We start from the raw sequence: 22557 nt of genomic DNA on the forward strand, positions 1-22557 counted from the left end.
GTGTGAGGCCAGAGGCTCCAAATAGGATTGCGCACTGGGGAACTTCTCACTCCCTTCCAGGAGGGCCTCAGTATAAGAGGGTTCCACTACTATCTGCTCATGAACAGAATGAGCTCGTACCCTCAAGTAAGCCTGGGGCAGTGTACGTACTTAGTAGGAGTTTGACCTGGGAGGCCCCAAATTGAAAATCTGACCTGTTCTGTGAATGGAGACTTGCTCATGCTGAAGATCATAGTTAATGATTAACCTATAAAACACTTTTGGAGGACCTGATAAGTGAAAAATATAGAAAATGCGAAGTTTATTTTTATAGCTCATTTTTCTAATTATGACATAATAAGCCCTGACATTCAAATATATATGGAAGACAAAACGTATTTTAAAAAGCCAAGTTTGCACCAAGATTAAAATCTTCTGCTTTTAATTGTTATTAATAAAATTTTAGACTCTACATGATGTTTCTTCTTTTCCCTTTGGATTAAGAACTGAGGTTACACTTTGGTACTCAGAAAATTATATCACATCTAGAAAAATAAAGAAACTACAGGAATCTACTGTGTGAAGGAATCCACTGAACATTGTCATAAATATTCTAGGACTATAAATATGCTTCCCTGAAATTAATCCCTTTTAGGAAAAAAATAACCTAATCCACTTTTCATTTTGGTAGCCAAATGTAATTAAATTTCTTAGTTGGGACAAAAAGTAACAATATAACAATTCTGATTCTCAGAAGTAGTTAGTTATCTCTTCTAATTTCTTCTTTTATCTACTTGTCAAATCCTACCTATCTTCCAAAGCTACCTTAAAATGCGACTTCTACAAAAACAATGACAAACAAACACATAGCAACGGAGATTGGATTGGTGGTTACCATGGGGAAAGGAGGGGAGGGCAAAAGGGGTGATGAGGCTCACATGTGAGGGGATGGGCTATAATTAGTTTTTGGGTGGTGAACATGATGTAATCTATACAGAATTCGAAATACATTATGATGTACATCTGAAAACTATATAATGTTATAATCCAATGTTACTGCAATTAAAATAAATAAATAAATAAATAAATAAATGAAACCAAAAAAACAACAAATGTGACTTCTTCCAGGAAGGTTCTTCAGATTTTTTTTCAGCCCTTTCTTTGGCCAACCACAGCCCTCTGCTCCCTTCTCAGGGCCTCGCTTATATTTTGCTTTAGGAAATAGTTTTTTACGTTGGTTCTCCTGTTACAATATATTCAATTCTGTATCACCCCACCCCCACTCTTGTTCACAGTCTTCTCTCCATAAATCTCATCAGTTTAGTCCTGATAATGGGAATTGTGTTATGCTACTGATTTTATAACTTTCGGAACATTTTCAATCCAGCAGTATACTCTTTATATCCTGATGTGTTAAACCCCAGATACAGTTGGTAAAGCTTCTAGACAATCTTGCATTAACCATCTAATAGGATATTTTCCCTAAGGAATGAATGTAAACATACAGACACTTCCTCACTGCCTTTTTCTGTATTATTATGACTCAGTTATGCATTGAGTGGGAATTATTTGTTTTAATTCCGTGTTGCTTGGTCATTGGTTATTGGTTTCACTAACTCGATTGGGAAACATTTGAATAGACCAGCAGTTTAACAAACCAAATTCTCTATTTAAAAAATGTTTCTTTATTGTCCCCAAGTTTGAAAGTTAATATTTAAAGAAAAATTTGATTATTATGCTCTTTTAGATTATAAATCTTGTATAAATCCTTCTTTATCTTTTTTTAAGACATTATTTATTAGTATGGTTTACAAAAAGAATGAATAAAATGCTACCAGAAGTTCTTTTTTGGAAAAAAAAAGGACAGTAATTAAGTTGTATCTAGAGATCTATCTGGGAAAAGATTGCTAAGTTGGTAAAAATATTTTTTATTAACTTTTAAAACCTTTTGACATCATTTTTCCATTTTTTTGGCCTCCATTCCCACCAATCCTGGGACTGGTCTCCCGTGATTTTCTGATCCTATCTAAGAAATAACTGTGGTTAAACACATTTTTATTTTAATTATTGTACTTTATGTTCTTTTGCTTTCTCTTCCATATTTTGGATATATCTAGAACCTTTTCAAACAAATATTTCACATGGAAATCTCATCCATTCTGAAAATAGCCTGATGGCATTTCTATCAGAAATACTCTTTTCTTGGTAGAAAGTTTATGGTCTTGATCTTCTCCCATCCTCAAGCCTCTGATTCTAGAATATTTATAGCTTCTAATGTGATTATTTTACTACCTTATACTTTCATTATTCCGGACATTAGGGTAGCTGTTTATTTTTATTGCTATTAAAATGCTACTAATAAAACATTTCAAAGATCTATAAATACTCTTGCAGCAAGTGTTTTGTTAAAACGTTAGAATATCTCATTTTGACGATATTTATGCTTAGCCTGTTAGATTTACTGTTTAGTACAATTTCTTAAAAAACAATTTCAAGCATTTACAGCTTCTGTATTGGTAAAATAGTTTTATGATAATCATTGTTTTTCTATAGTAGGTTAGAATGTGACTTGAGGGGTTTTTTGTTGTTGTTGTTGTCTTTTTACCATCAACTATAGTTAGATCAGACGTGATAAAAAGCTTCTTTCTCGTTTATTTTATAAAGGTCACCTAACAACACAATACATAAACCTATGCTTGACAATGAAAATCCTAGGGGGATGAAAAAGAGATTTCTGAGACCTTGTTACAGGTGACAGCAGTGGACACTCCCCTCCTACTGACTGAATGACTGCAGGCTCTGTTTTAGCTTAACTTTTTGGCACTTCCTACTAGTCTGCCAGTTGATTATACAGCAATTTTTTAAAGATTTGGCCAATTTTTTAAAAAATAAAATTTGTTACAATAATAAGGGGCATTAAACTATAACTTTATAGAGTTGAAAGGGAGAACAAAAATAACTCAGTCAAACTTTAAGATTCTTAATTTTTTAAATCACAATGGATTAAAATGGTGACCAGTAAAAATCTGAAAAATTAAAAGTAGATGCACTTCTGTGCTTTTAGCAAGACTTCAGGGTCATTAGAATGCTGATGGCATAACACTGATAAAGGCCTACAGACCAGACGCTTTATCACATTTGACTTGAAACAAACACAGGTGTTGAGCGGTGGCCTTGATTTGATTTTAGAGTAGTCACCTTATAACAGTGAAGGTGACAATTCAGAAGATTAAAGCCCCAGGTTAAAATCAAATAAGGGCAGTAGGAGGAACTTCTCTTTCCAATATTCAAATGATCGAGTTTCACAGAACAAATATTGGTATGTTTCTCTTGAAAACATGTGTTTTATCCAAAAATGCTTCCAACTTGAAAATATCCATTTTATGTTTTAGAGTGTGAGGAAATGCACTTTTCAGACATTGGGAAGCCAGATATAGAGGCAATGCTCAGGGACACTAGAGCACTGGTTCTTCTGTGTCCACCACTCCCCGCCCCCACTGCCAACCAGTCCATCTCAGGGATTGGGACATGGCCTTGCTCGTGCTGAGTTTGGTTAAAAAAGCAGAAGAGGGGTCGGCCCCATGGCTGAGCGGTTAAGTTTGCATGCTTTGCTTCAGCAGCCCTGGGTTTGCTGGTTCGGATCCTGGGCACAGACCTACACACCATTCATCGAGCCGTGCTGTGACAGCATCCCACATAGAAGAACTAGAATGACCTACAACTAGGATATACAACTATGTACTGAGGCTTTGGGGAGAGAAAAAAAGGAAGATTGGCAACAGATGTTAGCTCAGGGCCCATCTTCCTCGCACACACACACACACAAACACACAAAAGCAGAAGAGTTGATGGATTGTAAAATTTGCTTAAATGGAAGCACATAGACTGTTAGTATAACAATTTTTCTGGTAGAGTAGTGTAAATCTTGTGTAAAGGAAAAAAAAATAATTTGTCTGGTTCTTCAGCTTTAGCTGAATGAGGCCTATGGTTAGAGAACCCCTGGAAACTTGGCGCCCATAAGAACTAAGGGTGGAGGTGTGCCTGTCCCACATGCTCTGAGAAGACTCTTGGCTCTTGCACAGTATTTGTATCCTCTGTTAGACAAATCAGGCCTCAATGGTACAGGACTGGGTGTGTATGTGTGTGTGTACCTATGTGTGTCTCTGTACGTGTATGGACATTTTTCTGCCAATCCACATTCCATAAGAAGTACTACAGGAATAAAAATATATGTTTGGGGATATTTACCTGCTCAACGCTTAAATAAGTCTTTTTGCCCATAACTTAAACAAGAAAACTCATTAGAAGGACATTTCCATATGGATTTATGAGCAGTTAGCATGAAAAAAATTGTGTCAGTGATTTCTGGAAAAGGCTGGCCACAAAACTCCTCATACTTTGCAGTGTAAAGGAACCTAAAGGTTCTTGGACACTCCTAGCATAACTGACATGACAAATCAAACATTTTACTCAGTGATTTCAAGGTCAACTTTAGAGTTTTTTTGTTTTTAACAGAAAAAAGAAATTTCCTGTTTATATATGAAAATTCCTTGGTTGATGTTTTTAAATTATATGGTACATTTGGCCATTGGACATTTGAGGAAATCATGAATACTCGAAACCTAGCCATGCGTCTGGCCGCTCCAAGGAGCTGATTGTTAACACGTGTGATTTACTTACCACAAGAGGCTCAGTGCGAGGTCTGGGCAGGCAAGAAAAGGTCTCCCGCAGGAAGGTGGTAACCTCCAGGAGAAGCTGGCATGCTGCCATCTTCAAGGCAAAGGGGCAGCCACATTTAGAGGGGTTCACAGTACCTACGGAGGGAAAGAGCGCTTTCATAAACAAACCAACCAGTAAAAAGACAGAGTTTGATGGACATAGCTACACATGTGTAAAGTCAAACTGTACATGAGAATGTTACCCATACACGTCCAAAATGAAATTGCATATGAGAATGTTACCTATACATGTTCAATTTACCTATTCCCTTTAGTATAATCTATGCATTCCCACACACCTCTCTCTCCCTCCATTTTGCAATTCTATAATGAATGCCTCAGTATTAAAATATCAGTCAATAAGAACTAAATTATTCTCCTGGAGGCATCACAGAATAACAAAATACAGCTTCGCTGCCCTAGAAAGTCTTTTAATGAAAACAGAAGCAGAAAGCAGTGTTGCAAGATTTTCACATTGCTCTTCAATTACATTTAGATTATATACAGGGTCATGAACTAGACTGGAACAACAAAAATCCTGTCAGCTCATTTTATGACCGATGTCTATCCTGATGTTCTGAGGGCAGTGAAGTTGTTTCAGCTCTAGTCCAGACGTATTTCTGCAGCGTGGACAAGATATGCTTGATCACCTCTATCTTACAGTTTATACAAATTAGACTATCATATTAAGGCATAGCTACGCTAGAAGTATGCAAATATTCTCCTTTGCTCTGAAGAATGTCAGTCTTCGAATGAGTAAAACACCACATCCATCATAGACCAAGAAATGGATTTTGCTCTAAAGGCAGATAGTAGCCAAGGCGACAACACAGAGACTTTCTAAATTCTCAGGATTAGTTCTCAGATACGTGTCGTCACTAGTCATGCAGAAATATACTGATTATATATCAGTGTTCCGAAAAGAAGCCAAAGCAATGTAGAGATCTACCTCTCACAAAAGAAAGAAAATATTCTTCTATTTTGAATGAATCAATTCATCAAACAATCACAATATCATGACATATCAATATTCCCAAAAATATCTCTAAAACGTTTCCTGTATATTAGGCTTTCTGAACTAAACAGAATATATACAACACGGTTTATATAGATAGTAGGTGGAAATTATGTTCTTTCTGAAGCTGTCTGGCTATCACTTCCTCATAAAAACCTTTATTTTTTCTCCAGAGGTAATATGTGACTGGGGACATTGCCTCTTACTAAGAATGGAAGTGACAAACTCCTCCAAATCCCCAGACTGATACTTGCTTGCAGCACAATTATCTTTAGTGCAAGATGTGCTATGTATTGACTTGAAAGTGGAAATAAACCAGACATTCCAATCTTATAATCAGTGGAGGCTACATGATTCTAGAATTTGCCTGGATGCGCAACAGTTTTCAAAAAATAATTGAACACTAGATATTCCGTATAACCTTCTGGATCTGTCCTTTTACTCCTGAGGTTATCATCCAGATTCTTCTTATCGGTCATGTAGACAACAAACTTGGTCTACCCAGGTTCTTTCATAACTATCATCTGAAATATTCTGTTACAATGAACAAGGACTGGGTTCTACACGATCTCATCAAAAAGCTAGCATACCAGACATAATATATTGGTGAATGACACTTATATGGTCTCATGGAGCTTAGACTTCATTTTGGCCTATGAGGATGCATCAATATAATGTTGTTTTAGCTCCTGTCTGTTCTGACGGACCCCTAGGAAATCCAGGACAGTCTTAGTATATCTACTGGCAGGGCTTCACTAGGTTTTGTGATTGCTGGATAATCCTCAAGTCATCATATGGATCAGACTTAATTCCATGAGACAGTCTAGGATAGTCTAGACTCTCGTGAACTTGAGGGAATCTTGGGGCCAACTTTCACAGTAGGCTGAAAGACTGATGTCAGAATTTGGTGTTTAGTCAATAGCTAAATCAAGAAAATTTCTCTTATTTGATAAGGACTGAGAAAGGGTAAAACAATGAAAAAAATTGCAAAAACCAAAATCCTTGGCATGAAATTGGAAAGGAAGACAATAAATTTTCTTTGATTACTATTTAGTTCTGTCCAATATTAACACCCTAGCCATCCTTTTACATTTCATGACTACAAAGGCAAAGTATATTTGGCATCACTTAACTAAGGACAATCCTTAACATAAAATCAGGGAGTTTGAGTTTCCAATCACTAGGGAAAGTCAAGAGGGAGAGCCCTTACTGTCTTCATCAGATAATGTTACTAATTCCATAACCATATTGGAATTCTATACACCATAAAAGGCAGTGGCACACATACACACAAGCTTGTATGGCATAGAACACGTATATGCACAAAATGGTGTTGGAGAGGGATGTACAAAAATCTCTCTGTCTCTACTCTTTTATGGTGGGACTTACTTCTAATTTTAATAAGTAAGTACGGTACAGCAGACATTCACCGTTCTAAGAGTCTGAATCTTTTAATATTTCAAATTCATGCTAAATACTATAATTACTCTGATTAAATATTTCAATATTTTAGTGATTTTTGGAAGCATTTCATATTCAGTTCTTTTTGGTCTAACTTTTTTTTCTCCAAGAGCAATAACAAAATACAAAACCTGACCAAACCTTTTCTGGGACAGTCATTTTCCACAACTATATTTTCTCAGAGAGGCCTAATGTTAATCTTTGTATAATAGTAAGGGTCAGAGACTACAAAGCAATGGAAGTTCCATATTGCCTGAAACTCTTTGCCTCTGTCTATAATCTCCTCTTTCTGGTTTTTGCCCTCTCTTTGTGTGGCTTTATGCACATGCTTTGCATCCATGCACAGGGAATAGGGGAAAAGGCGCAGTGGGGAGACATGAGAAGGTGGTAAGAATATGAAAAAGGAAAGAGAAATATTAAGTGCTCCTAAAGCAGAGGTTCTTACAAGCAGGGGTTCTTGTAGTAAAGGGAGTCTCCTTACTGTCATCTAAAAAGTCTTCCTCCTCATCCTCCTTTCTCAGTCTCCTCTTGGTCTCCTCATCATAAATGAGACCCAGCAGGTTGGCTGGGCTTTCACTCTCCCCGTGGCACAGCTCATTCAATCGGACGCCAATCGCCTATCATAGGGAGACAAAGAAAAAAAAAATAGCATAAAGTACAGTCATGAAGCAATTAACAACGTTTCAGTCAAAGACGGACTGCATATATGATGGTGGTCCCATACAATTAGTACCATATAGCCGAGCTGTGTAATAAGCTATACTATCTAGGTTTGTGTAAGTACTCTATGATGTTTGTACAACCACAAAATTGCCTAACGACACATTTCCCAGAACGTATCCTCACCATTAAGTGATGTATGTCAGCCTGTAAAATAGGTTCTCATATTAACAGAGGACATAAGCAACTAATTAATGGGAATTATTTCCAGCATGAGCCTCCTCTGTCTGCCACAGTGCTGTCACCACCACATTTCCCAATGTGGAAACCCAGACATGAAGGGCATTGACCTATCTCCAAGGTCATTTAGTCTAAAGACTTGTAGAAACTGGAATGATACCTTTGTGTTCGTATAAAAATTTTTCTGAAAATATTTCCATTTACTCAAAGGTCCTTTATTTTATAGGTGTAAGAGTATGCAGTTGTTTTTAATGGAGGATTTTGTTGCAGTAAAAGAAATCACAGCTCCTCAGAGTGCTTCTGATTATGCTATTTTATGAGAATGTCATTGTCATGCCAATGAGTTTGGAGGTTGGCATGAATTCCGGTACTGCAATTTTATTTATATCTGCCATTATGTATACAATTCACGGCTTTTTTGTAGACTTTGTTCCCTCTTCCATGATAACCTATGAATTAGTAAGAAATACTAACAACTCTTTTCATAGAGTCCCAACATTAACACTAGAAATATGACTTTTAATAACTCAGAATGTGGACAATATTGGCTTTTACAAGATATTCACAGAACCGATACTTGCTACCTGTTCTTCTGAATCATCACGCACTATTGTCTGATTCACCAAAATGAATTTTCCACAAGAAGAGACAAAATACACTGCCTCTATTTAATTCCTTTAATATTCCAATTACATAAAGTATGCAACAAAAGAAGAGACACACTCTTAGGAAGGAGAGTCAAAAAGCTAACATGAGCACTGAACTTGGGGTTTGACAGTTTTGTTGCTCTATGCATTAGTAAGAACAAAATTCTACCTAATTTCCTTTCTTCCTGTATCATCCCTTTCAAATATTTAGTACCGTTACTAAATTCTGAGCATGCAAGAAATTAGACTCACTGCTAGAAACTGACAAAGATATGTCCTGAACTCTTTAATTAAAAACACAAGTTATTTGAATGTCTTGGCTAGCTGGAAACAAAGAGATCTCCCTAAACTCTGGAATTAAATGAGGAGTAACCAAGACCACATCAATGAAAAAGATGTAATGTAAAAAGATATTGCAGGATCCTAAAATTTTAGTTGCTAACCTGAGAAGTTTTACGCAAACAAAACAAAACATAAAAACGAAAACCACAATCTCAACAAAAAGCTGTGTCCTGATGCTATTATTTTGGAGATCTTCTCTAAAGAAGGAGACAGGCAGTTACAAGTGTGGAGTGGAGCCAACAAACCTAATACTGAGAATCAAAGGGGAAAGCTCTGCATCGATCCTTCCAGGAGGTTGAAACTAAGCAATTTAAATTAAATTGGCAATTTTAATGAAATCTTAAAGAGTTGTTCAAAATATAACCTTGTCTGGGATAATATTAAATGTCTAAATAATAATTTAGAGCTCCTTGTCTCTTCCAAGGCTAGAAGAATGGCTTGGACATATGTTTATTCCTCTCTTCATTCATCAAATATTTATTGTGAGGTAATTTGCTAGTTATTAAATAAAAAATAAAGCGGAATAAATTGTTATAGTATGCCAGTATCTTTGTTTAATGTACCCTAGTGCATTATACCTTCATACAAAAGGTTTGGCAAGTAGGAAGGTTAGAAAAGTTGAAAGACTTGCTCAAGGTTGATCAGCCAGCTGTGGACTGGATTCAAACACTGGGTGTTTGACTCCGTATCTTTTGCTCTTTCCTTCAATGAGCTTACAGTCTACTGGGGAGATAATAGCATACCAAAACAACACATTAAGTGGTGAAAGAGACTGAAAGCACTTTATTAGTTCAGAAAACGGATTGATTAGACTCAGTTCAGAGAATCAGTGAAAGCCTCATTGCTGTAGACTTTGAAGAATTGGTATTTTGGCTGATGGGGAAGGGAAAGAGTAGATATTCCAGACGGAGACTTCAGGCAAATGCACCAATGCCTTCAGAGACTGATAAGTAAGCCGCTTGGTTGAAGCAAAATTTTGTGAGAGGACATAACGTGCAGGAAGGCTGGAAAGGTAGACTGGCACTAGATCCTACAGTTCTTGAATCTGAACTTCATTTTGCATTCTGAAGAAGGATGAAAGGTCATTCTTGAGTTGAGGGGGAACCTGATCCCTTGTTTGAGGGACTATATTAGCTGCCTAGGAATGCAAGACAAATCATGTATCCTGCTTTCAAAAATTAATGTCATAACTTACTATTATTGAACACCTCTTAGGTGCAAAGGATTGAGATAAATATTCTTTAGATACACTAGCTCATTTGACGTCATCATCCATAATCCTGGCATGATTTGAACAAAGGTTCTGGAGAGAGAAGTGATGTCAGGTTAAGCAGTTTGGGTTTCATCCCAAGGGAAAAGGAGGGCCACTGAAGCATTATAAGTAGGTGAGAAACACAATCTGATTTGCATTTTAGCCTAATCACTCTAATTTGCATTTTAGCCTAATCACTCTGACAGCTGTTTGGAGAATGAATGGAAGGGGGCAAGTCTGGAGGTTGGGAGCTGAGTATAAATGTTCTGTTTTTAGATGGGCTATGCCATCAGGAGATCATTTTACTGGCAGTGTGTAGGACAGGTCAGATGAGGGAGACTATGGGGAGGACACCAAATGGGAAATTACTTTAGTCATTCAGATAAGAAATAATGAAGATCTGACCCAAAGGGGCATCAGCAACAAGGAAGAGGTGGAATCAATAAGGGAAGGAGGTTTGGAATACGTTCAAAGGCTGTCATCTTAGATGATGGTGGTACCATTAATAAGAATAGAAAGTTCAGGAGGGGCTGAAAATGGGAGTGTGTTTATATGGAAAGAAGTGTTTTATTTTGGTCAGATTGAGTTTCAGGCTATTAAGTGAATGCCTCCCAAGGGCTGTTGGCAATGCTGGCCTGGGATCTGAAAAGTGCTACGATGGAGAAGTCTATGCCACTGGCATACAGATAACAGTTGAACACATGGAATAAATGTAACCCTGGGGAAAATTATATGGCAAGAAATTATAAGAGATCCTGGGAATGTCTACAGTTATAGGCAGGAAGAGGCAGAGGACCAGGGAAGGAGACAAGAGATAATAATGTCTAACTTCATAAATTTATTGGGAGGATGAAATGAACTAAGTTTATTTTCCCTTAAAATGTTTTGTCAGTGCCTCGTACATAGCAGATATTCAATAAACTCTCTCCCAAGCAAAGGTAAACACAAAACTTCTTCACTTCACTCAAGCGCCCCAATTTTTATAGAAGAAAATCAAAAGCTCACGTCTCCCCATTGGTAGAAGAGCTTGGCAGCATTCCACTGCAGCTTCTGGTTCCGCTTGTTGCCCACGATGGGAGACCGTCCCCTGGAGAGGCCTTTCTTGGTGATATTCACATGATGCCCTTTCATCCACTCTGGCCAGTTGCCACGGTTGCAGCGGTGAACAAAACGGGCACATTCCAGGAAGAGCGCTGCTCTGGCTACCACAGGCGCTTCCTGAGTAGGGTCGTTAAGGAAAGAAGGGTATGGGATTAATGCACAATAAATTGACCTTAAAGGGAATTACTATGTACTCTTAGATTAATTTAATCTCCATGTTTTGATCTAGCTTAGTCGCATTTCCCAAGCTAGTGTTAGCATGGCTAACATAGTCATGGGAAATCTGGAAAATGAATCCACTTAGGCAAATTTGGATATTGAAGAATTAGACATTTTAAGTAGGTTTCTGTGCTTAGTCTTCTCCTATTGAAGAATCTCAAGTAATTTCATGACTCTATCTTTGCATATTTAAGAGGCAGCTTCATTTAAGCGTGAGAGTAAAATTACTTTTGATAAGAAGTTTTTAAATGTGAAGCTTTTTTAAATTTAAAATTTTGACACGAAGCAAACAAATATTCAATTTCTAGAACTAGTCTTATGCTAACCAAGGGTGTCAACAGTGATTTTGTTCCAACAATAATCTGCTGTCTATGACCATCCACACGCTCCAAGGGAGTACAACTGCTCCCGCATTTGGCCAGTAAGAAAAGGAAGTGCTGGCTAGATTTCGTTGAGTTAGTCTTTTTTTCCCTCACTTTGTCATGCATAACAGACCAGATTCTGCTTAAATAGGTAGGATGTCAATTGAAAATGTTTGACAAAGAGGAAATTATTTAATAAGTAAATAAAAATCAGAACATTTCTTCAAGAAAATAAAAATATGGCTCCATCTTGTCATGTCAAGATATACTCAAAAAAATAAAAGAAGAAACAACTTATAGTTGATACCCAGTAACTGGGAAGGATCAGATATCTACTGAACTCTTTATAAGCTAAAAAAAAAACAAGAGAAGGAGTGTGAAGTTTCTCATAGAATGTCAACAGGCCACAAAAAATACATACATCAACAATTACTGTATATTTTGACTTGTGCTAGTTTTAAAAAAATATATCACAATATTAGCCATCACTTCAGAGTCACCATAGGTTGCTTAGCAACCACAGGTTTTCAAATTGAAATCCTTTTCATCATTTCAAGCAATGGTATTCTCAACAATGCACTGATCCACAGTGTCAAAATAGGGGCTAATATACAGGGAGCATTGATTAGGTCCCAACAAATTTTTATGAACTGTAATTCTTAATTACCATAACAAACCTCTGATCTAGAAATAATATCCTCATTTCAATGATTTTTAAAATGAGGTATAATTTTTCCACTATCATACACCTGGGAAGGGGGAGACATGGAGTTGAATCTCAGGTCTCTGTGATGCCCCGATCTATGCTAGCTCCCATTTGGTATCTAAATTGTCTTAATTTATATTCACATGAATTTTGGTAAAAGATGATGTCTAGAATGCATATAGAAAGTCACTGTTCAAAAATGGGACATTAATGTCATGTAATATTATTTTCTAAAACACATACATATGATCACATCATTTTCCCACTTAAAATCTATTATAGGCTCCATCCACCTCAATCATAAAATGAATAAAGATACCCAACCTTTGTTATTTGGTTCATCTCCCTTTCTATCTTCATCTCAAGCACTCGAGGGTCCAATTATGACAAATGGTTACAATCCAAATATGACATCTCATACCTTTCCATATGTTTCCATGGCTTGCAGGGCATTTAAGTCCCTTTTCCATTTGGCAAATTGCCACTTTTATTTTTTGTTTGTTTGAGGAAGATTAGCCCTGAGCAAACATCTGCTGCCAATCCTCTTTTTGCTGAGGAAGACTGGCCCTGAGCTAACATCCGTGCCCATCTTCCTCTACTTTATATGTGGGACGCCTACCACAGCATGGCTTGCTTAGCGGTGCCATCTCCGCACCCGGGATCTGAACCAGCGAACCCCAGGCCGCTGAAGCGGAATGTGCGAACTTAACCACTGCGCCACCGGGCCAGCCCCAAATTGGCACTTTTAAGACTCAGTTTAGTTACATTCTCTAAGAAGCCTTCCTTAAGCCCTTCCCACTCCAGGCAGAGTTAGTTACTTCATACTTCTGAGTACCACAGTATCTCAAGCACACTGGATGATTCAAGTAAGTTAGCCTGTTAAACATTTTCTCATTGTCTACGTCTTAAATGAAGCCATCACGAATTCCAATAAGAGGGGCTGGCCCCATGGCACAGTGGTTAAGTTTGGCATGTTCTGCTTCTGCGGCCTGAGTTTGTAGGTTTCCATACCAGGCAGGGACCTACGCCGCTCCTCAACCATGCTCTGGCGGCAACTCACAAATAAAGTGGAGGAAGATTGGCACTGATGTCAGCTCAGGGCTAATCTTCCCCAGCAAAAAAAAAAAAAAAAAAAAAAACCACACACACACAAAAAGAAAATAATTCCAATAAGACATATATTTATGTAGGGACATAATTTTACAAAGAATGCGTTGTATTGCCATGACATATAATGTTAACCTATGCGAAAAGACAGAATACAAGATGAACACTAATGATGAGAATCTATCATCAACTACATTGGTGTCAAGACTTGGTAGCAGGTCACAGGGATAGAAAGACTTGAGATTGCAAAGGGTCAAATGACTTTCTGCATCAAACCTATCAAAATTGTGGCGCCATAACACAGACTAAATATCTACACTCTTTTCTTGTATTAAATATTTATTTTACTAAACATTCCAGATATGCAAATCTGTGTCTGGGAAAGGCTGGAATATCTGTCTCTAAAAACAAATGCCAGTCTGGAGGGCAAGGCGAGTGATGCAAATTTATTCTTAGCCTGTCACGTTTTGACACATTCCCAATATAAAGCAATGGGATTCATTGCTCAATGACAGGAAGACAGAAACAGTGCTGCTGGAATAGCATTGTGTTATGAACCCTGGCTCTTTCAGGACTAACAAGGACAAAACATAAGCTAACTCAAAGGTATCAGGTAGAGGATCTTTTTATTGCCCTTAACTATTAGATGGCACTGAGAGGATTAACAGTAGATGAATGAAGAACCCAAATTGTGCTATGTGAGGCTTCCTATGTAGATTGGCTTGTCTTCTTTAGAAGAAATGATTTTATTTGCTTAGGGAGCTCAAGGAACTTTCAATGAAAAGCAATTTCAATTCTCTTCTTTCAAAAGCCTCTTATGATAAAACTCAGATATTATCAGTTACTGGCCCCAGGAAATCCTAAGCTAAGTTTGGAAATGGAATTGAGATCAACCTGAAAATAACTCCCAGCAAGTAAACAGAACAACATTAAAGGGAAAGTTGTTATTATATAATGAGTTTGATCCATGTAAATTGTGAAACCCAGCAACTTTTGGAAATGTCACTGTCTGCACTAAAGGATGATAACACAGAATAACTCAAATATTGTCTTTTTCTTACAATTTTTAAAACCTGGTGGGTGAAGGCAGGCTGGGGAGTCCTATAGTCAAGATGGCACTAAATAATAGCAATTTCTAGGGTGTTGTATTGTGCATGTTACTGTACAGACAACTGAGGGAGTTGTTGAGGCATAAAGCTAAGGACTCTACTGTGCATCCTAGTACAAGATACTTAGCAACAAGTACTGACTACACAGTGTATGTGAAAGAGCATTCAAGGCATTCTAGTGTGGGTGTGGCTGTCAGGAATTTTTTTCATTATCAATTTCTTTCAAAGCGTAGTGTAGAAGGTATTGATTTTAGAAGCAGGATTATGGAATAGCTTGGACAAAGGCTTCTTCCTGGACATAAAGGAAAGTTAATTTTTCCTCTTTTGATGGAGCTTACCTCTTATGGCTCAGTGCAATCTGAAGAAGCAGTAAAAAATGGAGGCATGACAGAAAGGATAGGAATGGATTCACATGACAGAGAAAAACAGCACAAATGGAGAAAAACGAATCAGAAGAATGCTGCATAGCTGAAAAGAAGTAGAGTATCAGAGGACTAGTCAAGTGACTATCTAAACAAGATTTGACACCATTGGCATACCACAGAGAATTTTGCTTGTGGCCCTGAAAGAAAAGGAGGCACATTTAAATTTCCTCTTTCTTATTAACAGGCTGCCAGATTACCTTTTGATGTTCCATAATGCCACAGAATGGTTTCTGTGCCACTACACCATGCCTTCATAGTTCCCAGACAAGCAAGAATCAATCTTAACTGGGAAGACAAAATCTTAGGTTGAACCACACAGAATTTCCAAGTTTAAAGGTCAAAAATAGTTGAATACTAACAATTTCACATGGTTTGATCTTATATGAGGCATTCTTTGCAATGGCTACAGTTATCTAGTTAACATTACAAAATGTCATGAGAAGGTCATTACGCAGCAATGTTAGATTTCTCTAACATCCCAAACTAGGAAACTTCAAGCTTTCCTTGACTTCCCTTGTCACTTTTTCCTGCATTTTATAAGATTGTTACGTATATTGAATGTTTCCTTTATGAAGCAGAGAATTGGATACTAATTCAAATAGCTGTGCTTTATTTTACCTCAGGACCTACAAAATATTGCTACCAGATACGATGGTTAATTGAAGGTTATAATTGCAATACAGTTCTTTCCCTTAAGGACCGTATCTAAACTTATGGGAGAAGAAGCCCTGACTGATCCTGAAAACTTGTTAGATAACAACACTGGACAGGAACTAATGGTTTTTTAAAGACTGAGTATTCTATGTTGACCCCTGGGGAATTACATAATATTTTCACTGCCTTACAATAAAATAGAAAGCTCTTCCTGGTGTTATTTAAAACCTATGGGAATAAGCAGTTATTGTGGGTTTTAGTGTGCCCTGGAAGCTGGTCTGCTAGAGGGCATGGGCTTGTGAGTCAGTCTTTATCGCCTGTCTTGACTTCTCTGTCTGACTGAGATCACGCAGTAACTGACACACCACCTCTGCCCCCGCCCGTCTCTACAGTAGCTGTGGGCAATGAAATGACTCAGTTGCCAGGCCAGAGGCAGGCATTATTGTTCAGTACATGATCTGGATGGTTAGTCATGTTAACACTTACTCAGATCCTGCTAATATTTTGGATAAGTATTTTAAAAATCAAATGCGGAGTTCGGTTTCTGACAATATGATGAATTAGGTGTGAAGACAAAGTTCTTTTGGTTTAGACACCTGAAAATGCTGAATAAAATATCCAAACATTTCTTCATTTTGTTTTTGCTTTTGTTTCTAACATGAGATAATAGACCATCGGAGAGTAGAAATTACAAGAAAGGGCAATTCAGGGAGGAGGGGGGAGGGTGTGAGCTAGTGCGGGGATGCTTGCCCCTGGGGTTGCTACTGAGTACAGAGAGACCAGAGCACGGGCTTTCAATAGGCCACAAGCCCAAGCACAGCGGGATGTCAGGTCATACACTCCTGTAGAAAGCCAAGATCCCAAGTGGAAGCCACCCTCGGTGGATGAATGAGAAAAGATCTGCCCCATGGAGGTCGGCTCGCCTCACTAGACTTGGCTCTGGGTAGAGCAGGAAAAAAAAAAAAAGGCAAAAAGTCTTTTATGAGAACTCCTAATCAACATCCTGCATTCTCACATAAGTTGGGGCCAGAATGGGCACTATTTCCATGTTCCTCGCCCCCCGAAAAGTTTCAAAAAGATGTTAGGTTGGTGATGTTTCCAAGTTCCTGGCAAAAGAAATGGAAAGCCTCTCTGGAGGAATACTTTAAACCAGTCCTTCCTGAACCTTCAAACTTGAGTGTACATAAGAGTTACTTGGGAATATGGATAAATTAGGTTCCTTGGTCTCACCCCAGAGATTCCAATGCAGTAATCTGTTGCAGGGCCTGAAAATGTGCATTTCTAACCTGCTCACAGGTAATGTTGATGTTGCTGGTCTGTTGGATAATGCCACTTTTAACACACGTCTTTATCCCACAGATAAAGTTCCAAGGAGTTAAGCTCACATTAAAAATACATAAGAAAATAATCCACCAGGGGCAAGAGTCAGCAGAAGTAACAAAGAGTAGAATCAAATACACAAAGACTGCAGTTATTGGAATCATAGTGTATCAAATACATTTAAATATTCATGTGGGTATTGAAAGTATGATGAAGGAATTAGATTCTCAAAGTTGAACAGGCAGTTTTAAAACAAGAATCAAATAGAACTCTTACAAATAAAAATGTAGTATGTAGTACTTGAAATTTAAAATTCAATGAATAGACTAAAACACAGATTAGATCAGGTTTTTCCAACTTCAACACCATTGACCATCTTTCTTTGTGGGGGTCACACTATGTATCATGGGAGGTTTATCAGCATCTTTGGTATCTACCCACTAGATGGCAGTAGCAATCCCTGAGTTGTGGCAACCAAAAATTCCTCCAGACACTGCCAAATGCCCCCTGGTGGGAAAATTTCCCTTCGTTAAGAACCACAAGATTAAACACAGTTGAAAAGAGAAAACAGGAAATGGAAGAAATTCTCAGAAAATTACCCAGGATGTAGCACAGAAAGAGACAAAGAAATGAAAAATATGAAAGAGAGGTTGTCAAAAACAGAGGATAAAGGGAGAATATCTATCATACTTGTTTTCAATTTCTAGAAGTAAAGAATAGAGAAATGTGAAGAACACAGTCTTTGAAGAGATAACAGTTGAAAATTTTCCAGAATAGATGTAATAGGCCAATTACATGATTCAGGGGCTTAATGAACCCCAAATAAGAAAAATAAGCTAGAAACACAAATAGGATATAATAATTTCCAAACTAGTAAAGGGAAATAAAACATTTTAGTGAAAGTGAAAAATATCAACAATAAAGAGAAGGTATTAAAAGCAACTAAATGAGGGGGGACAGATTACCTATAAAGAAGTGTCAATTACAGCAGAAGAGAATGAGATGATATCTTTGAAGTACAGAAAGAAAATGTTAGTCTATAATCATAATTTCAGCAAAAGTTTCTTTCAAGATTGACACCAAAATACATTTCCAAGTAAACTGTAGCTGAGAGAGCTACTGCCAATCAATCATCACTAACTTCTGAAAGGTTTCCTTCAGAAGAGGGATATAGGTCTTAGAAGGAACATCAGAGATGCAAGGAGAAATGGTGAGCAAAGACTATGCTAAGCTTCTGAGTAAATTTAAAAATCATTTTCCCAAAACTCAATAAAAATAATGTCTACTTTGTCAATGTTAAAGCAAAAACAGGAAAGAACTAAATCTTGATGGGGTTAAAACCCTCTACAGTCTTTTATTGTTTGAGAGAAGAGTAAAGATATCCATTAATTTTAGATTTCATTTAGTTAAATATATATGCAGTTTTTAAAAGCACAAATAGAATGTAATAATTTCCAAACTAGTAAAGGGAAATTTAAAAATAAACAAACCAGAGCAAGAGAAATAAAATCCAACACAATTTAAAAGAAGGCATGAAATGGAAATGAAAACACATACACAATGAACAACAACAAAAATGTAATAGGCAAAAGAAGGCAGAAGTGAATTTATTCAGTAATCACAACCTGTGCAAATGTAACAAATTTTTTAGGAAAAAAGATTATTAAAATGGTATAAAAATTCAAATATAAGATTTTTATAAGAGACATACCTAAAACATAAAGATGTAGAAAAGTTGAAAGTAAAAGATTGGCAGAAAGACATACTAGGACCATACTAACCAAATAAAATTGTTTCAGCCATATTAGTATCACAGAAAAATATACATTAAGGTGAAAAGCATTACTAGAAATAAACTGAGTCACTAGACAAAGTGATAAAAGGTTCACAGCACCAGAAACATGGTACTCTTCTAAACTGTCTGCTTCTAAATAAACAAAACAAAAACTGTTGGAACTACAAGTATAAATGGATAAATCTGCCATCACAGTGGAGATTTTAACACAATCAATTTAGTAATTTACAGATCAAGCAGTGCGGGGAAGAAGATAAGGATGTATAAGATTAGAATATAAAACACTGTACCCAACAAATAGAGAATACACATGGTTTTCAACCACACATGGGACATTTATGAAAACTGATAATGATCTAGTTCGTAAAGCAAATGTAAATTAATTCCAAAGAGTCAGTATCTGAAAAGTCAATAACAAACGGATTCCTAAGAAAATCCTGGAATTTATAAATTGAAACGCACACATACACGTCTAAATAATCCATAGGTCAAAAAAGAAATCACTAAAGAAATTAAAAAGTACTTAAAAATAAGTCATAACAAAAATACTACTTATCAAAATTTATGGCATGTAGCTAAAGTAGTACTTAGAGGGAAATTAATAGCTAAATGCTCAGGTTTTTTTTTTGAGGAACATTAGCCCTGAGCTAACATCCACCACCAATCCTCCTCTTTTGGCTGAGGAAGAGTAGCCCTGAGCTAACACCTGTGCCCATCTTCCTCTATTTTATATATAGGACGCCTGCCACAGCATGGCTTGATAATCTGTGTGTAGGTCTGCACCTGGGATCCAAACTGGAAAAACCCGGGCCACCAAAGCAGAGTGTGCAAACTCAACTGCTACACCACTGGGCTGGCCCCTAAATGTTCAGTTTTGAAAAGAAAAAATAAAATTAAGAGCTAAGCAATCAACTAATAAGCTAAGGAATAATACAACGAAAAAGTGAAAAGAAGGAAATAATAAAAATAAGAGCAGGAATTAATGAATTAGAGAATATTACAGACACAATAGAGAAAATTAACAAGGTCATTAAAAACGACTAATGAAATTAACAAATATTTGACAAGCCTAATCAAAAAAAAAGGAAATATTTTGAGGAATAAAAATAGATAAAATACCTAAAGATGCTGCAAAGATTAAGAACTAATAAGAAAATGTTACAATCAATTTTATGCCAACAAATATGAAAATGTAGGTGAAATTGGTAAATTACTTAAAAAAATTAAAATTACTTAAACTGACTCCAAAAGAAACAGAACCTTTGAATAATCAATTCAGATCTGAATTTCACCCATCTCTAAATGTATCTGTGGACTCAATGTAATTCCAAGAATAAATCAAAGGATTTTCATGGAACCTGACAAGCTAATTACAAAAGTCACATGGAAGAGCCAAGAGCCAAGAATAGTCTAGGTGATGAATAAAGTCCCAGCCATTAAGACAGAATAGAATCACTCAGGGTCCACACGGAATGAAATAGAAAAGCTCAGAATCTCACCAATGCATGTACGGAAGCCTGACACATGATTACGACAGCACCGAACATCAGAGAGTAAAGGATGAGCCAGTCAATGTATTATGCTAGAATAATTATGCTTCCACGTCAACAAAAGGAAAACAAAGAAAACGAATTCCTATCCTTACCATTCACATAGTAAATTCTAGTTAAAGACAAGTGTGAAATGTAAACTTTAAAACTTTTAGAGGAAAATCTAAGAATATATTTATTATCTTGGGATTTCTTTAAAAAGACATAAAAAATGCTAGCCATAAAGGAAAACTTTGATGAATTAAATTACGTTAAATTAAAATATTCTCTTCATTAAAATACAGCATAAGGAATGAAGAAAAAACAAGCCACACACTGGGAGACGATGCAATGCAAAGAACAGAAAATGGATTATTATTGACACTATCTATACTGTCTTTATAAATTACCAATAAAAAGATAAATAATCCTCCAATAAAAGAATAAACAAAAGACATTAATGGGATCTTTCACCGAAGTGAAACATGACTGGTAAATAAATCTAGAAAATAAACTTAAGTTTGAAATAGAGTAAAGTGTTGTTACTCTAATGCATCAGATGGGTAAAAATCAAAATCTTGTACATACGAGTTTTGGCAAGAAGACAGAGCAATCAGAGCTTTTAATACACTGTTAGTGCCTATGTGTAATCATTGCAACTGCTTTGAAACATGCTTTGGCATCATAGAGTAAAACTGACTCAATAATTCCATCCTTATGTGTATTTAGATAACTATTGTGAATCAAGGCCCATATGCAGTAATATTCATGGAAGCATTATTGAAAATAGCCAAAATTTTGAAAAAATAAAAATGTCCATCTAACACAGAATAGATACGTAAACTGTGGTATATTCAAACCAATACGATTCATGAGTGAAAATTAATGTCATAATGCTGAAAGCAACAAGAAGGAGGAACTCAAATTTAACACTGAACAGAAAGAGGACAACATGCTTTAACGTAAATGAACCTCAAATCTAGGCCAAAGAAAGTAAAACAAAACAATATATTCCCTAGGGACACAAACTCATGTGGTAAAATAAAGCAAGCACAAGAAAGAGTAAAACAAAATTCAAGAGAGCAGTGTGTTCTGGGAGGTGGGGGTGTGTGGTTAGAGAAGAGAATGCAGGGGATTTTAAAGAAAGCAGAAATGTCCTATTGCGTCAGATATGTGGTGGATATGTGGCATTTAAATTTTTTTCTTTAAACTCTACATATTTATGATGTACATTCTTTTTATGTTACATTTCATAGTTATAATCTTTTAAAAAATTCAATGATATAAGAGTACTACTAGAATTAAGTGAATAATTTGATGATTTAGTTTGGGTTATTACTGAATTATTTAAACTTTTCTTATGATTCAAAAGAGAAAACAGTATTATTTTGCTTTGACAATTCTTCTTATGCATATGTTCTTATCTCCTTGAAAGAAGCTGGTCTGCACTGATGACCAGGCAGTCTATTGACGGTAAGCCCAAATGTGGGTTAAATTTGATGCAGGGACTCTGAACGTGTGACTATACCTATGGTGACCAAATGTCTCAATTTCCCCAGGATAGTTCCGGTTATGGCTGTTTAACTGGTATAATTATCAATAGCACCTCCTTTCACTCCCAAAAGTGTCCCAGTTTGGACAAAAATTATATAATCACTCCTCCTAAAGCTATCTATTTATAAGCCTATATAATTAACCAGAATTAGGTTTTCTCCATGCACAGATTAGGGAGAATTCTATGATCCCACTGCCTTTCTTATATTCATGGAATTGCTCCTAAAGCAAACTGACCTTATTATGAGTGTCACTCATGCAAATAAATTACCAATCAATTAGAAAGCACTATGTCTGTACATGTTATAAATTCAACTGGATAAAAAAGGATAGACTATTTTACGTGGAATATATAGAAAACA

General features: G+C 36.5%; 1 protein-coding gene across 18 annotated transcripts in view; it reads right to left on the reverse strand.

Moving 5' to 3' along the window:
• UNC80 (unc-80 homolog, NALCN channel complex subunit) overlaps positions 1-22557 on the reverse strand; it is a 218256-nt gene that overhangs the window by 103971 nt on the left and 91728 nt on the right. For 10 of the 18 annotated variants that reach the window (XM_070489843.1, XM_070489842.1, XM_070489839.1 and 7 more), the window contains exons 23-25: positions 11320-11532; positions 7619-7790; positions 4660-4793 (exon numbers count right to left, since the gene is read on the reverse strand). In XM_070489843.1, the coding sequence (XP_070345944.1) occupies positions 4660-4793; positions 7619-7790; positions 11320-11532 (519 nt within the window). The remainder of the gene's footprint in view (positions 1-4659; positions 4794-7618; positions 7791-11319; positions 11533-22557) is intronic. The other 8 variants (XM_070489851.1, XM_014867746.3, XM_014867745.3 and 5 more) reach the window with 1 other exon arrangement.

This window comes from Equus asinus, chromosome 19, assembly GCF_041296235.1.
Source record: "Equus asinus isolate D_3611 breed Donkey chromosome 19, EquAss-T2T_v2, whole genome shotgun sequence".
In the NCBI taxonomy this organism is placed as follows: Eukaryota; Metazoa; Chordata; class Mammalia; order Perissodactyla; family Equidae; genus Equus; species Equus asinus.